We start from the raw sequence: 16,416 nt of genomic DNA, 5'->3' as shown, positions 1-16,416 counted from the left end.
TTATTTACTTTGGGAAGCTAGCATGAGTCATTCTGAAAAGTTTATAGAAAATGTTTTCATCATAATATGGAACAGGCTCCTATTACACAGTATATATGACTTGTGGTCTAAGAGTTTCTCAGAAAACAAATAACGAAGTTGTTTAACAAATTATTTTTATCAGGGCTTCATAATCAATACTTTTCTCTATAATTGTTTGAGATAACTGTAACCAGTTCTACCTCATCTATCATTATCCCTTCTGTTTTGTTGCCATTATCCCTCTGCATGGTTATGGGTACTAAATATCATTTTGGTTAGTTGGGAGTCCTGCAATAGGCACCATAGCAGTAGCAGTGACTGTTAACTTATGACTTCTGTTTTGCAGCCAAAGTGCTGAGGTAGGGAGTGGCATCAGTATATTAAGTTTTCCTCTTCTGAAGTAAAGGGAATAGATGAGTGAAGCCAGAATCTTTTAGGAAAGATGGTTAAGTGCCAGGAGACTCTGGGGCTGAAGTACTGGAGGGTTGAGGGAATTGGCAATCCCCTAGGCAATTTCCATGCTTCTGCTAAAAATAAATGCCATAATAAACTTGTGCCTTGTAATATATACAAGGCATACAGCAAAAGCCTGCTAATGCACATCCACCCTAATGAGGCTATTGCCATATTTTAAACACTCCACAGAGACCAAAGGAATGTTAGGAGGAACTCAGTATCTCTGGGAGCAGGGCAGGAGCAACCTGGCCAGGGATAGCTGGAATTTCTCTGCTAAAATACATCCATTGGGGAAAAAACAAGCCAACCCAGCAGGTAGTCACATTTTTATCTTCTCCAGCAACATGTAACTAGTAAAACAGCAGATATGGCAAGAAAAAAGAGAAGTGTACTGGTATTCAACAACAACAACAGCAAAAAAACCCCAAAAACCAAAAAACCAAACAAAAAAAACCCCACCAACCATGGACTGTGTATATTTATTTGCTTATTTCTTTACAGCTGCAATAGTGAAATGTGTGGAGAATTTAGTTCACATTCATGATTTCTTTCTGAGGTTTGGGCTTTGCTTTGCTTTTTTTCTTTTTTTTCCTAGACTGAAAGGTTGTTTTCTAATGTCAGCTCTTTTAATGCCATTTCACTAGTGAGAATACTTCAGAATTATTGGTTGGAGTTACTCAGTTTTCAGATTGATGACTGACAGAAAGAGAATTAACTCTGCCATCTAAGAGGAACATCTGTACACTAAGGTACAGTTTTATACTGTACCAGATTAGGCACCTCTGGAAAGTGCAACTCTGAGCTGTCATCATGGGGATGTCTTTCTGGAAGATTTTTGGAAATGGAGTCCTGGTCTGTCTAGGAAGGGGTACCTGAAAACCCTACTAGCCCTCTCCCATACAGCACACCTACAGATTTTTTCTCCTACTCTTCCTCAAGAAGACCGCAAGACCTTTTAGGTCACTGCTGCTTTCTCGCATGGGGGGCCACTGGTGAAGCACCTCTGTTCAGTGTGTGCCCTTCTCACTGTATGTGTGCTGGCAGTGCTGCCACTTCCCAGGCTGCCAGGAACTGCTCACACACCGCGAAGGTCTGCCTTTATTCAGGCTGCTGGGTATCCAAGGGCAAGGCTAAGATGAAGACAGCCCAAAGCAGGCTTGCTTTTTCCTTTTTTCCACATTTTGGCTCCCATGGAGATCCAATGTTCCATGCTTCAGTGGCGTCACCTCCTACTAGCCAGAGCCAAGCAATGCTCTTGGGTACCGGCATATTCTCTTCTCCAACATGTGTCTTCTGTGTCCCAGGAGGAAATTTTTGAGCCTTCTACTCTGGGCTGCTTTCCTGTGTCCTGCTAGAACTGCTTTTCTGTTCATTATTTCCCTTCCAGAAAAGCTATGTTTTTGGACAAGGGTGGGGACTGTTTTATTTCTCTCACAGGAAAGAGACTTGGGCACTCTGAACTACTTCTTATGCCCAAGAAAGTAGCAGTGGGCTACAGTACAAAACAGCTATTACTGCTCAAACTTGAATTACTCATCTGAGCAACTAGACTTTCCTAATTAGGACTAAAAGTTTCAGAAGTATGTCAGGGTGTTTTTCTCTCCATCAAAATTTAAACATTTAAATGTTAGGCATCTGTTATTTATTAATCTTCTAGTCTTCCTCTGTAGACTGTGAAGAGATAGACCCTCTGGAGGTTGACTTGTCCCATCCTGACAAGATTTGTAAGGTGGGATGAATCAGCTCTTAAGTTCCTAAGCCATCAGCAACCAGATTTTTAAAATCAATTGGGGCCCATTTAGAACTCACAACTTTCAACTTTATACTTTCATCTTTTACTATCTTTTAAAATAATCTAAATATTCTGAAAACATTTCTTAGCTCTGTTGATGAGATGCTTCTTTAATGGTAACTAGAGGATGAAATTTCCCAACCGTACTTTCTTGTTGTGGTCCTATATATACAAAAATAATAATTTACAGATAATGAGCAACATTGTCTTGGTGACATTGTTCCATACGCAGAAAACCAGAGTTTGTCAGATATTTTTATTTCCACACATTTGGCTTCTGCTGTTCTGACTCAAACACTCAGATAATTTTCCTTGCAGTTTTCGGGTTTTGGCTCTTCTGGTTTATAATTCTACCAACAACATCAATTTAGAAGAGGAAGACATCCGACAGAAGCTCATAAATAATAATGGGACCATAGAAGGAGGATACAAGCTTGATAGTGTGAAAGTTGATCCAGTGGGTAAGTAGTTTTCAGCTTTGTTACACAACAGAGTTTGTTTGCTTGTCCATAAATAAGCATCTTTGTGTTAAAATAATCACAATTTCCAAACAGTATGACTGTTTCAGATTTTAAACTGTCCCTTTAAGCCTCAGTGTTCCACTAATCTGAGAGAGCTGTGCTCAAGATACCTCTTTTAACACAAACACAGTTGTCCACATTGCTTTTGTTAGTGTTTTGCTGTCTGGTTCAAAGAGGCTGGGACAGTTCCTGACAGCTCCTCTGGTAGTTTGAGGATGAAGAAATATTATTTACAGCCAGAGCTATAAAGAGACATTTTGGACCTCCAAGGCCCCTCATGCCCGCTCCTCAACTCTGTTGCTTGTGCTTCTGCCAGCTGCTGCCTTTAATCAATTTTCTTCTAGCTCTCATCTTTTCCCATTCACCTTCTTTCAGTCAGAGATTGCCCTTCCCTTGGGAAGGAGGAGGTAGGGGCTGGTGGAGTGCAGTGGATGCAGCATGCACGTTTAATCCTTTCCCTTGAGCAGCAGCAGGATATGTTGTCCCCTGTTGTGCGCTCCTCTATTGCCACTACTCCATAGATAACAACCAAGCATTTCATTTGAAGACAGCTTTGTGCTGTAGACTGGTTGATGAGCTGAGGACAAGAAATGGAAAATTATTAGATCAAGAAATTTACCATTAACACTGATATACTTTTATTTTTACAGAAAAATGTTTAGCTGAAGAAAACCCTCCGAACTATTTTTGGCCAGATACCAGACCAACTGTGACCAATTTCACGTTATGCCATGGGAGCTCAGTTCAGACTGCATCAAGAACCTGGTAGGTATTCAAATATCTGAGAAGCCGAGAGCTTCAAATGCAACTTTCTGGTTATATAGTTAAACTGCATCCCCCATAATGGTTGCCATTGGCTGGTATTGTATTTCAGGAAGATGGTTTCTATACTGTGAGAGATTATGTGTGTGCAGTAAGAGTATGTACTTCATTGGTAAGAAAAAAAAGCTCATCAACCACTTCTGCAGGGCATATTGAGGGTCACAATTAATATATGTTCAAAGGGACTATAAAAATAGCACCTTCTTACAGAATGAAACGGCTTTCTTCAAGTCATGCTGTTTATGTTACTGAAACCAAAGTTTCACATTTGCTACCACTCCTCTACTACTATCTGACTTGTATGAGAAATTCTCAACAAAATTCTATGAAGATGAGATGTGTATTTGATTTAAATCAGAACCTCTCATCTCGTTAAGGAAAAGTAAAAGAAATTCTGTGAAACAAGTATTTTGCCAGTAGTTAGTCATGACTGAAGGTGGGGATAATCTTATGCTTAAAGATTTGATCTTGTGTTTTTAAGGTTTATGATAAATGTTCCCTAATGTAAGCTTTCTTTGGGAACATGTACAGAAGATTTAGACACTGTATCTCTATTTCCCATTTGTAAAATGGGAATATTATTACTTCCTTTCATATATTACCAAAACACTATGGCTTTGATCTCCTTTGAGTGCCTTAAACATGGCTATGATGATGCAATGTTAATTAATTTCTTCAGTATTTAGGATAATCACCATTACATGCAATATAGTAGTCTTATCTGCCTACATTGCATCTGGAACATGTTCTGAGAAGACCATATCTTTTACTTTTTGAAAACAATATGGCAACATGGATATGAATCAGCTTTGAGGTTCTGTGCCAAACAGGAAAGCAACCAGCATTATATTTAACTAACTCACTTCCTCAGCCTCTTAATCTTGTACAAGAACTGCTCGATTCTGATTGACCAGATTTTGTTGTAGAGAGAATAGTGCAGAAGCCAAATTGTTTTGTCAGAGCCTCAGAATCATTAAAAATTAAGGTTTCTGGCCTTTGCTGCCCCAGTATTGCTTATCTTCATTGTTCATTTGTGGTCTACACAATACCATTGATTGTCCATGTGCAGCACTTCTCTTAAAAAAAATTACTGTGTTCTGCACTGTGCTATTCTTTCCTTGCCTCTGCCTCCACTAGCTTTTGCCAATATGGAGCACAGGTGGGATGTGTTTTGAAAGAAGAGGAAGCTCTTCTAATGGTCTCCTCTAGTCCTGCGCATCCCACAGTAGAAGGTTACCTGCTAGTGTGCTGCTATAATAGCGATCAACTGAGGAATAACTTTATTCTATCATGTGCTGAGTGAAAGGATAACTTTCTCGCATCCTCCATCCTGCCTTTGACATGCTATGATAACATGACTGTCTTTAAAGAAAACTGAGGGAAAAGTGTGTTTAATTTTGGAGCCACATCTGGGTATTTTTCTATGGTAAGGCTTTTTAAAAAAGCATTTTGAAAAAATAAACCTTTATATCTGCCCCTCACCTTGGACCTGGATCTGATCGTGACCTGCCCTAGTTTTCATGGGTAGCATAAGTTTATATCTCCGCATAGCTCCTCTGCATGTTCTTCTGAGAGGTATTATGGCCTGCTATTGACTTGAGCAAAGCCCTTTATATCAAAGGGTAATTATAGGAACAGCATCCAATTAGGCCATAATAGGGGCATAATAGTTTGTGGCAACATTTGGGTCTTTCCTGAAATACAAGGCCAGAATTTCCACTGATGCAGTTTATCAGATCAGTATAGGAATCAGCTGGGAATTTGTCCAAAAGAACTAGGGTTTCTCTCAGCACTGTTACTTAATTGATCACATAATTCCACATATTTCATTTTACTAGGGGCCAAGTTGCTAGGAAAATTGTGAATTGAGAAGAGTAGACCACTGTGACACCTACAAAAGAAATATGAAACATTTACATAATTTTGCTATCGTATTCATGTGAATTTTGTAATTTTTCCTCTTTAGCTATTTGGGTCTGCAGAATTATACATCATACTGGGGCCAGCCTGATCTTAGAAATTGCACAGGTGAGTATATTGATGTTGGCCATTGGCTAAAGGAATAGTTTTGTAGACTTTGGTTACTGCTTACTATAAGGAGGTTACATTAAGGAAGAATATCTTCCTCCTTTATGTTAAGTTATTTAAAATCTTTCTAAAAAATCAGTGCAAAGTAAATATTTAAACTCTGGGGAAGTGCACCAAGTTGAACTCAGCCCAATTCTGGATACCAATTAATGAAATAAATCAAACTCTTCAGGTAATTTAAGCAAGAATAGAGTCAGGTGGTAGCTTGCCTCAATTTGATATTCAGGTTCAGACAAATTTTTAAATGTTTCCAATGCCTGTAGGTGCCAGTGGAAAGACTCCCACTCTCTTCACTGGGCTTACGATCAGATATTTTCAGATTTATTCTCAGTTTGCAAAACACCCCTTGATGTCATTCTGTCCTTAAAGGAGTAATAAAATAAATAGACGACAATTTTATGGCCCCGTTATTCAGTGCCAGAGCTAGAGAAGAGAATGATACTTTCATAAGTAATTCAGAGCACCTACAGTAAGCTCCTATTCTGAATTGCTTTCTTGGAGAAGCCTCTTTTTCTTTCTCCACTGATAGAGGGGTCCTAGGGAGCCTGGCTACCTACCTTAGTTGATTGAGTATTTGCAGTCAGGCTATATGAAAACATCATTTAATGTAAAATAACATGCTACAGTAAATGTAGCAAAAGCTATATTACAAAACACAACCTTAAAAAAGCACAGCCAGTTGCAGACTAAAGAAGGCTGATCTTCTTTCAAGATCTTATTTGCGAATTGCAATAAATCTCACATATTTTGATATTGTAAATTGTTAGTGTTTACATTAGTTTTCTATCCAGGTGGCATCAAACTTAGAGTTTAACATGTGATTTACACTAATGTATCGCCATTGGACACACTGTCAAACTTTTCTTACCAGGAAGATTCTTCTCATTAAATTTGCTTGTGCATTGCGCTTGCCAACACTCTGAGTAAGAATACAGTCTTCTGAAGGAACTGAAATATTTGCAGTGGGGTCAGACTTTCTCCCCAAAGCTTAAAAGGGTGAATGCTTTCTCAGTAATAGTGACTTTGGATGCATTTCTTTCACTTCAAGAGTGACACTGTTTTTCCCAGTGAAAAAGAAAGGATACCGTAAGGAGAAAAAAAAGAGAGAAAATGTTCTTTTTATTCCTTACTTTCCCTTTTTTTGTTCAATCAGTCCTTTCAATAATAATTCTGATTTACAAACTCAAATCATATTAAGGAAAAGAAAGACACAGCCAATGAGGACAATGTATAATAATCAGCAGGTTCTATATACTTTTTCATAAATTATAAATTTGATAAAATGATAAAATCCTATCTTCATTACAAGTACCACAGAACACGCTTTAGCTTTCCACAATGAGGATAAAAATTTGTATTTCTGAATTTCTTCAGGACTTATATACATTTTTTTCTCTTTTTACTTCATTTTACATGTACACTTACAGAAAACGCAGCTGATATAGCCAATCAGCTTCTGAATCTCACTGGTGAAGGGCAGCAGCTAACCTCAGACAAAGTAAATGATGTTGTGCAGAAGCTCAAAAAAATTGTGAATGATGAAGAAATTGATGAATCTCTGGGTTCTACCGTGGTCACAATTTTTTCCAATATTCTAACCAGTTCAGACAGTGTATTGGCAGCATCATCTTCAGAGTAAGTATTTCTGCATTTGAGACAAGCTTTTGAGAGCAACCTGCAAGCTTGGAAGTGTTCACCCTTCCATATGTAGACAAACAATTGCAGTATAAAAATCAAACTTTTCTGATTTGCATCAAAAAGAATTTTCCAAATTAGATATACAAATATTTCTATTTGTACTAAAATTAATGTGCCTGGCAAAGTTAAAGTATTTGGATGGAAAAGAACTCTCCTGATATATGACACAACATAGATCTAAGTATTGTCGGAAAATTATTTCAGGACCAGTGATATGTAGTCATATCATTTCTGTCAATCAAAAGCTTCTGTTCTCAACAGAGGTGCATAAATTTACAGCCCTACAGTCTCCGTGTGAATACACAGATGGGTGATAGAAACATAGTCAATAATAAGAGGATCGTCTTAAACATGGAAAGCATAGAGCATAGCTTTTTTTTTTCTGTATTCAGTTTTTAGAATAATTTTATTCCTGGTTTTAGAGCTCTGAAAACTATCGATGCCTTGGCTTTAAAGATCCAGTTCACTGGACCATCCATGAGTATTTCAACACGAAACCTCGCACTTGGAGTGTCTTCTATAAACTCAACTTCATTCAGAGGTGGTTCTTTCAGTGTCAGTCCACAGAATAATGCATCCGATTTCCAGGTATGGAACAAGCAGTTGTATTTGAACATGAAATGTTCCTGTTGTTCCAAGTGTGTTTACTGTGGTTCCTATAAAACCACTTACAACTCCCAATTCTCCCCCTACTATTTCCTTTTTCCTGCAATCATCCAAACAGATTAATGTATTTCCTTGAGTGACAGGAAACCCAGATAAACTCACATGTTCCATACGGATGAAAAGTAATTTGCTTACAAATCCAGAACAGAATTTTTTCCGTTTCAGGAGGTTTTTTTTTTTTACTAATGAAAAGGGAAAATAATCTTTAAAAGTCTGCTGTGTTACCCATTGTACACTAGCTAACAACTCCACTGATGCATTTCAGCTTTAGAATAAGACACCTAAAGGTAGGTATCTACACATAGATTTATGCAGATACAATAGGTCTTCAACCTTCCAGTAGAGTTTAAACACCTACTGCTAACAGAGACCTAAGGGTGATCCAGTTGTCCACACATAGGTTGATAGGCTTATGCCATTTGGGATGTCCGAGGCAGTTCAAGACATTCATGTGGAGCTTGACCAGCCTAGACATGAAAAATAAAAGAAACACAGGTCACTCAAAATACAGAATGGTCTCCAGTGCTACAGTATCTAGACAGGCTGCTATAGTTAAGATATTTATCATCACCTCAAAAATATTTTTTCTTCTTTTTTCACAAATATAGAAGCTCAGGCATTTAAAAGCTATGAAATAGCATTTGAGATGCACATGAGCACCTACTGGGATTTTCCAAAGGCTCTGTTGAAATCAGTAGCAATGAGGCACGGAGACTTTTTAAATTTCACTATATGCCTGTCTGCATTTTATGGCACCTAAATGCTTTTAAAAATGTAGTACAATGTATTTTTTTCACAGTTATATAAGAAGTCTATGACAGAGTTAACGTAATCTCAGTTTCCTGGGAGTCTAACCATTCAAATACAGAGAGCCTTACTTGGAGAAACACACAGAAAAGATTAAACAGAAAATTCAAGGAATATGCTATCATTTGGGCCAGAGGAACCAAAACTGAATTAAAATAAAACATGGCATTATGAAAAGTGTTAAAGACTATCACTGGAGTATAAGCATCTTATGGAACCAAATTAATTCCTGCTGCAAATTGGCAAGACAACAATCCTAATAAATGTCTGATCATTTTATAAAGTACTATGTACTGTAAAAATCAAAAACAGTAATGAAGGCAGTGCTAGAAAAAGTAGTAGTAATATAATAGGCTGCAGGCCTTTTATGTGTTGTGTGTATAGAATTTAGATCAAAACCCAAATGCTGGTTGAAATAGATACAAATGGATTTAATGTAATTGAGTTTTCACATGTTTATATTCATAGATATTTTGGCTAAAATTCTTTGAATCAATTTTATTAGAAATTTTTTATGATTGTAAATCTACTTTTTTTAGCTCTCTTATTATGAAGGTCAATAGCTGATTGTTCTTTGATTGTTATCAAATGAACGTTTCTCCTCCAGGTTTCATCCTGTATTTATGGAAAGAGGAAAGGAAAAATTCTGAAGCCAGGTTTGGGATGTTCGCATGTATAATAAGAATTACCATCTGTGGCTTGAGGACATCCAGGAATTTTTTTGCCCTGGAATCATTCATTACAGCACTGTCTAAATAATCATAAAACCCAAACTCTGTCAAATTATTTATAATGTTCCTATTGGAACATGAGTTTATTCTCAGACTTTCACATTTCCAACAGCTGACTGAGAATTCTTAGCATCCTTCCTACCAGAAAAGTCTGCAGCAGCTGTGGTCACTGCTTATATTTTCCATGCCTATCAGGAAAGATACTTGCTATCCCTGCTGGAGGGAGATTCCCTTCTGAAAGCCCAGGTTTTTCACCAGCGATGTGATGATCTATCCCAGGCTCATCAGGGAGCATTAAACTCTTCAAGCTGTATGTCAGAGTGTTTCCAGATTTTATTTCATATTTTTTTCTTAAAGTAGATATCAAGCAAATGTATCCATGGCAATTTGGAAAGATTCTTTTTCGGTCCCCTGTGTCTTTATGTTTCTTGCCAAACCTTTGACTGACTTAGCCCTTGGTCTTTCATATTATTAAATTGTTCCTGTAATATATCCACACTTCTTTATAGAAGCCTCTTCCACTCTATTTGCAGACAATACCTAATGGGACATCTTTATCACACACACTTTCTGTTTAATGTGGCAGAATTGTCCTTTGAAAACCTTTTATTCAACTGTATTTAGCCCTGTCAGAAGATACCTATGAACCACTTCTCACTAATTTCCAAAGGTGCCTGTTATTCACAGTAAATCAGTGAAAATTTAGAAGTTAAATAAATCTATCAGTAGCCTATGGCTTTTAACTTTCTATTAGCTAATGGTGCTTTTAGAATCATACAGCTGATCATGAGAGGCATAAATACATGAGCAAGTTGCCTCTGGAGAAGTCAGGAGTGTGAGTTTCCTAATCTCACAGTGAAATTCTTAAATGCTTTTACTACAGAGCCACTGTGAGATGGCTTGCTCCCCTTCCTTTGATGGGTAGGGTGGCATGAGTGTGTCACCAAGGGAGACGATGCAGTCATAGAATTACTGCCTGGTAGCTAATGAAATGCGAGTTTTCACCCTCATTTATTTCCTGCTCACTAGTTACATCCCTGTGCCATAGAGGGCTTTCAGCTGTCTGACAGGTTGCCAGTATAGATTAAGCTTACATTGATGGCAGAAAATGTCTTTTTTGTGCTACATAGCACAATAAATATAGAGAGATGACATTAATCATTATTTTAAAATCTCCGTTCTCTAACAGAGAAACTAGAAAAGCTCCTAAGAGAATTAATTCAGATGTGCAGATCAAACTAAGTAATACAACTCAAGAAAGAAGGATTTGGAGCATATTTTTCAGTTCTCAACGTTTTTTGGTATGAGGAAAAGTGTCTTGAAGTTTACTGAAAATTATGACTGCCATTATTGCCATCTCATTATGTCCAAATCATCATTATAGCAGTGGAGCTGTTTGTTTGTTTGTTTGTTTGTTTGTTTTATCTAATAGCTTTTTTTGTAGCAGAAGACTGATCTCATGCTTGAAGGGTGGGAAAACTTCATAAGCCTTTTTTTATTTATTTATTGCATCAACTCTTACATAGGTACGGGTCATATTAGTGTTGATTGGTTCTAGACCCATGTTGAGATATCTTTGTGTAAGGGTGTGAACCCAGTTGTGACAATGGATGGTTTGATTTTTGTTTGAACATGTTCTTCTGTTGTTTTTATTTAACAGATAGATTTTGACAAGGATCAGACAAATGCCTTCGCTTCTGTTGTTCTGCCACCAAGTTTATTGAAGAATTTAAGTCAAGATGAGTTTGAAGTTATATCCAGGGCTCAATTTACTTTCTTCAATAAAAATGGTCTTTTTCAGGTAAACTTTAATGTGTTTGAAGTCATTTCAGTTAGGGTGAGACAAAGCCAGCTGCTAAAAGTTTCCTGTAGTATAATCATTTCACAGCATCTCATGAGTTACAGGAATGACAAGGTGATAACAGATGTAGGCACTAGAGACAGTGTTATGTTCAGAATGACAAAATAGTCCAAGTGCCCAAGTTGAATTAAAGTCAGTGATTTGACTGCAAATTCCTGTCATATGTGAGATAAACTCTTTCTCAGGTTAATCTATGGAAAACTGTATCCCAGCTGCGTATAATCAGAGTGAAGTAGCAAGGCCTCTTAAAGGGCATAACTCCGTTTAAAATGCATTAATATAGGTCCTTGATGTTCAGTGGAGCCAGATTCTTTTCTATCAGAAGAGAATTTGGCCTATAACGCTGTCAAGTACTCTTTCTTTCTCTTTTCCTTGGTTGGCACTCATATCCAGCTGACTACTTAACATTCAGCTGGAAACTCTGGGCTGATGGTCATCAGCCAGAGAACATTTGTTTCTATACATAATATTCTTCTTTTCATACATGTATTCTCACAAGCACACTGTATTTTAATATGGAATAAGGATAACAATACTTGTACCTGAAAACTAAAGGAACTCAGGTAGATTTGTTTTTTTCTCCTTTGGGTCCCATCACATGCTACTTATAAATAGTTCCTGCACGGTAGATGCCAAAAAAATTAGGAAGAGTTTGCAGCTTGGAAAAAAAACAACCAAAAGCATACCTATTTTGAAAAAAAATAAAAATGAGTTAATTAAGAAGGAAGCATTGTTTCATAGTGAACTGTAGACTGAGCCTCAGAAGACTTGAGTTTGTTTTCCCATTAGTATTTCAGGTGACCTTTGGCTCTTGTGCATCCGCAGAACTCTGTAGTATTGTATTGTCCCTATATTATCGTTTTTATTGGCAGTGTATCCAGATTCTTCAGATAATCTAGGCAAGAAAATACCCATGACCCTCAGTTGCCTTCTGAAATACACCCCAAAGTATCTTTAACTATTTAAAATAGTATTCATTTTAAGCCTGCTTTTATGAAAAACAGGATGGATATATTTAATAAAGAAACCAGAAGAATACAGATGTAGGCTTGTCATAATGACATAAAATCATATGAAGTAAGAATGTGTCCTTTAATGATGCTAGAATGTGTTTCTAAGGGATACTTAATAAGTCATTGAAAAGCAAAAAACAGGAAAATTTGCACCTACATTTGCAACTAAAATTCTTTTCCTTTTTCTGTGTGTTTTTCAAGCTATTCATGGGTGACGTGTAAAACTTGCATTTTAGTGAGTCTAAAAATAAAGTAAGTCTAAAAAAAAAAAAAGGCTAAAAATAAATTGTTCTACATGCCATCTCAAACCCAATAACTTTATCCATTAGTATAAAAGTATTTCATAACTATATTTATTCCAATTGCAATTTAAAAAATTCCCAAAGCTATTAGCTGTATTTCTTATAAACATTCAACATAACAGTGAAACATCATACTTCACAGCACTGGAGGGTTTTTTTTATTGCAACTGAGGGAATGCTAGTAAATTTTATCTTGTCATTCATTAAAATCAGATGATTACATTATTTAGAAGACTATATGAAAAATTGATGTAGGCTATTCAGGGTGGGATTCATTTCACCAAAGGCCGGTGTGTTCAATGCGCATACCTGTGCCTGAACTGTTATCCAAAAGCTGCCTTCAAAGCCAGTTGATGGAAAAGAATGGACACCACTGAGGTGTGACACGTCTCATCCTAGTGCAGGACTAGGCGTCAGTTGCCCAGACAAAGGAGTGTAGTGCAATTTCAGACACGCCAAGGTGCAAAGGTACTATTGGCCAACAGAGGTGACAACAAACCTGTAAGAGATGTGAGATCTTCTGCAGTAGCAGCTGGAGACTGGGCAGGATACCTTAAAGCCTCTGAAATTACTTACTTTTATGCAACCAGTATTCGACCTAGATGTATAGAATAGGTAAAATGGATTATGCCCTGGATGTGCCAGTTTCCTTTCATTGACTATCTTAAGAAATTCTAGAATGGCTACTTCAGTTCTAGACCTTCTTTTTACATGTCTAAAGTTAGGTTGGAAGGATCATCCTCATGAGTTCTGAGGACATGAAAATAATGTGCAAATATGGTAAATATGTGAATTGTAATGATTGTCTAGACTAGACCAGATTTATATCACTGACACTAGCCTCAGCATTGCTTTACCTTGTACCTCTATATATTTTATTGGCTAAAACCTTACCCCTAACTGTAGCTAAGCACAGCCTTATAGCTAAATAAGCAGTCATCTGTATTTTACTTCAGTGCACACATTATTTCTTTTCCTTTCTAAGGACAAGTAAGAATAAATTGCCTTCCTTAAAAAGACCACCTGATATTTATTTCTAGTTTTTGTTATCTGCTAGAGACAGAATCCACTGAAACCCATAGAAATCTGTCCAAAGGTTTTCATAGACTTCGTCAGATGTTGAAATTTAGGTGGTAGTCAAGAGGTTTTCTCTTGTTTGAATGCTCAAGAACTGTCTAGAAAACTGTATTTTTATTCCTTTGCAACTTTTAAGTTTTTAGGAAATTATGTCACAAAGCTCCAGTATAATCTGAAATACTGTGTTTGAAAACTCTTGCATATGGTTCTTAAATGAAATGTTCTTCTCAGGATAATGTGCACTTAATAACTGAAGCTATTCTGTCTCTCATAAGTGGTGGGATCTCATGAGCCCAGTGCTAAGCTGATACCTGATACCTTGTCAGGCTAACAAAACTGATAAAGTGAAGGAATCAGGGGGCTTCAGGAGTTTGGCAGCCCAGATTTTTGGAGGGAAAGTGAGTGGCAATAGACTTCATTTGACCTAAAATCTGCTGCAGGCAGTGACCAAGCTTCCCAGCTTCCCACAAGGCTAACCAGGCATGTGACTATGCAAGTTTCAATGGAAGCTCACTTCCATTTTCATAAATCATCAGTTTCCAAGGAAAACTTCTCATTTGGAAAATTCTCAACCTGGTGCTTTCTCACTGCAGGTTAGAAATGGTATTTCTCAGTGATAACATCAGTCTTCTATTTAAATTCCAATTAAATAAGACCTTGTAGGAAATATTATCTCCTACAGTATGTTACACTGCTTTGAATTTGTTTACTACTTCTTAGTCATTCATTGTAAGATAGAGGATGATTTAGCAACTATACATAGAAAACACGTTATTCCCAAAAAACTTTGCATCTACTAAAAAGGACAGCATCGACAATAAGATAAGAAAGCTAGTTCATTCTTGTTTAGGGAAGTGAGCTAATCTTATAATGGGTTGTTATCTGCTACATTGTTTGAGTTATAATTTTGTTGGCATCAGACATAACGATTAAAAGGGGAACTTATGCCTTCTAACCTCTCTCTATAATTGTGCCTATATGTTTATGACTATAAGGAAAATAGGGAAACTTCCATGAGGCAAACCCATAATTTGATTTTATAAACATAATGTTCTTATATTGCATAATCAAAAGTGTAGAAATGCTGACAACTTATTTATTCTGGCACGCTGCAAAAAATGAAACTGTGTGCTCTAGCTTTTATGTTATGTGCTGTCTAAGCATTTATTATATTTTTCTGAATCTTTCAAAGGACGCAGAAAATCCTGCCAATTTGACCAGTTTTGTGGTGGCATGCAGTATTGGAAACATAACCATCCAGGATCTTCAGGATTATGTGAAGGTTACAATTAAGCACACCAAAATTCAGGTAAAACAAAACTGGTTATTCAGAGGAACAGGAATGCAGATTATATATAGTAAAGGCTAAGCATATAGCCTGATTGATTTGGGTGGATTTTGAGTAAGAACATAAACTCAAATGGAAATAAAAACTCTAGAACAAAAGCAAGTAAGCAAAAAGTAAAAACAAATAAACTCTCCTATCCTCACACATTCCTGCTCTGTTCATGATCTAGCATCTATCTGAAAGACTATTGATTCTGCCACTCAGAGGCAATTTCTGTGCCAATAACTGGAGGCAAAACCTCTATTCATGACCATGTTCATGACCAGTGACCAGGGACACAATTTATTACACTGGAACTTTAGAATGACTTAAATTATTTGATCAAACATCAATTGCTTTGTTAATAGTTCCCCGAGTTATTTTGTTGTTATGTGGTTTTCAGCAAAGGAAGAATGGACAGAACCATGTTGTTAAAAGATGACTACAATTAATTTAGGGAAATACAGACCAAATGCAACCTTTTGGCACATAGTGTTTCAGTCAAAAAACGTGTGAGCTTGACTCTGTTCTCAGACATGTTGTCAGTAGCTACTCCAAAAGAGACGATAGCACTAGAGAAGTTAAGAAAGAAGCTGTGAAAATGCAATACCTAAGTAAATTGTTTAGGTAATGAGAACCTGGTTTGTAATTTTCACAGTTCAATTAACTTTATCTTGCATTTCATTATAATGATAATTTTAAGGTCAGACAAAACAACCTCCACTTAGGTTCAGCAGGCTTTTGCACATTTTCAAGGCCAGTTACATAGAGGATTCACTGAGAAGTCCTAAGAAAGTGAACATTAAAAAGTATTTAGACTCTGTAAAGACATCATACTCATGGATAACTTTAGTGAGACAATAAAACTTCATTATTTGGAGGATGTGGAAAAGGAACAGTGCAGAGGAACAGTACTCTAGATTTTATAATCTGAGTAGATCTGTCTTTCCAGCAGAACAAGTTCTAATTTGACAGTAAACAAAATTTCAACAATCCAAATGATATTTATTCTTCTGCTCATTAAATGAAAAGATATGTAGGAAAACATCTCTTGTAAATGCATATGTTGATGAGGTTTATGTCTGAAGAGGCATACAAAGTCTACTTTTGCATGTGTTCTTAGGAAGATCCTAAGCCTACCTGTGTCTTCTGGGATATGAACAAAAATGGTAAGTTTAAAAATACTGTAATTGGGGGGGGGGGGGGGGGGGGGAAAAAATTTTAAAAAACCAAC

The 16,416-nt window shown here is 36.8% G+C and overlaps 1 protein-coding gene across 1 annotated transcript in view; it reads left to right on the top strand.

Annotated features, from left to right (window-relative positions):
* The window catches only part of GPR126 (G protein-coupled receptor 126), a 113,548-nt gene that overhangs the window by 75,821 nt on the left and 21,311 nt on the right, over positions 1-16,416 (top strand). Inside the window, exons 10-17 of the mRNA XM_010574611.1 lie at positions 2,588-2,730; positions 3,441-3,555; positions 5,579-5,640; positions 7,128-7,335; positions 7,821-7,986; positions 11,263-11,403; positions 15,048-15,164; positions 16,306-16,351. Coding sequence (XP_010572913.1) covers positions 2,588-2,730; positions 3,441-3,555; positions 5,579-5,640; positions 7,128-7,335; positions 7,821-7,986; positions 11,263-11,403; positions 15,048-15,164; positions 16,306-16,351 — 998 coding nt within the window. The remainder of the gene's footprint in view (positions 1-2,587; positions 2,731-3,440; positions 3,556-5,578; positions 5,641-7,127; positions 7,336-7,820; positions 7,987-11,262; positions 11,404-15,047; positions 15,165-16,305; positions 16,352-16,416) is intronic.

The sequence above is a fragment of the Haliaeetus leucocephalus genome, unplaced genomic scaffold, assembly GCF_000737465.1.
Source record: "Haliaeetus leucocephalus isolate CR32 unplaced genomic scaffold, Haliaeetus_leucocephalus-4.0 Scaffold450, whole genome shotgun sequence".
In the NCBI taxonomy this organism is placed as follows: domain Eukaryota; kingdom Metazoa; phylum Chordata; class Aves; order Accipitriformes; family Accipitridae; genus Haliaeetus; species Haliaeetus leucocephalus.
The sequence above is the reverse complement of the archived record's forward strand: the minus strand, read 5'-3'. Positions and strand labels throughout refer to the sequence as shown.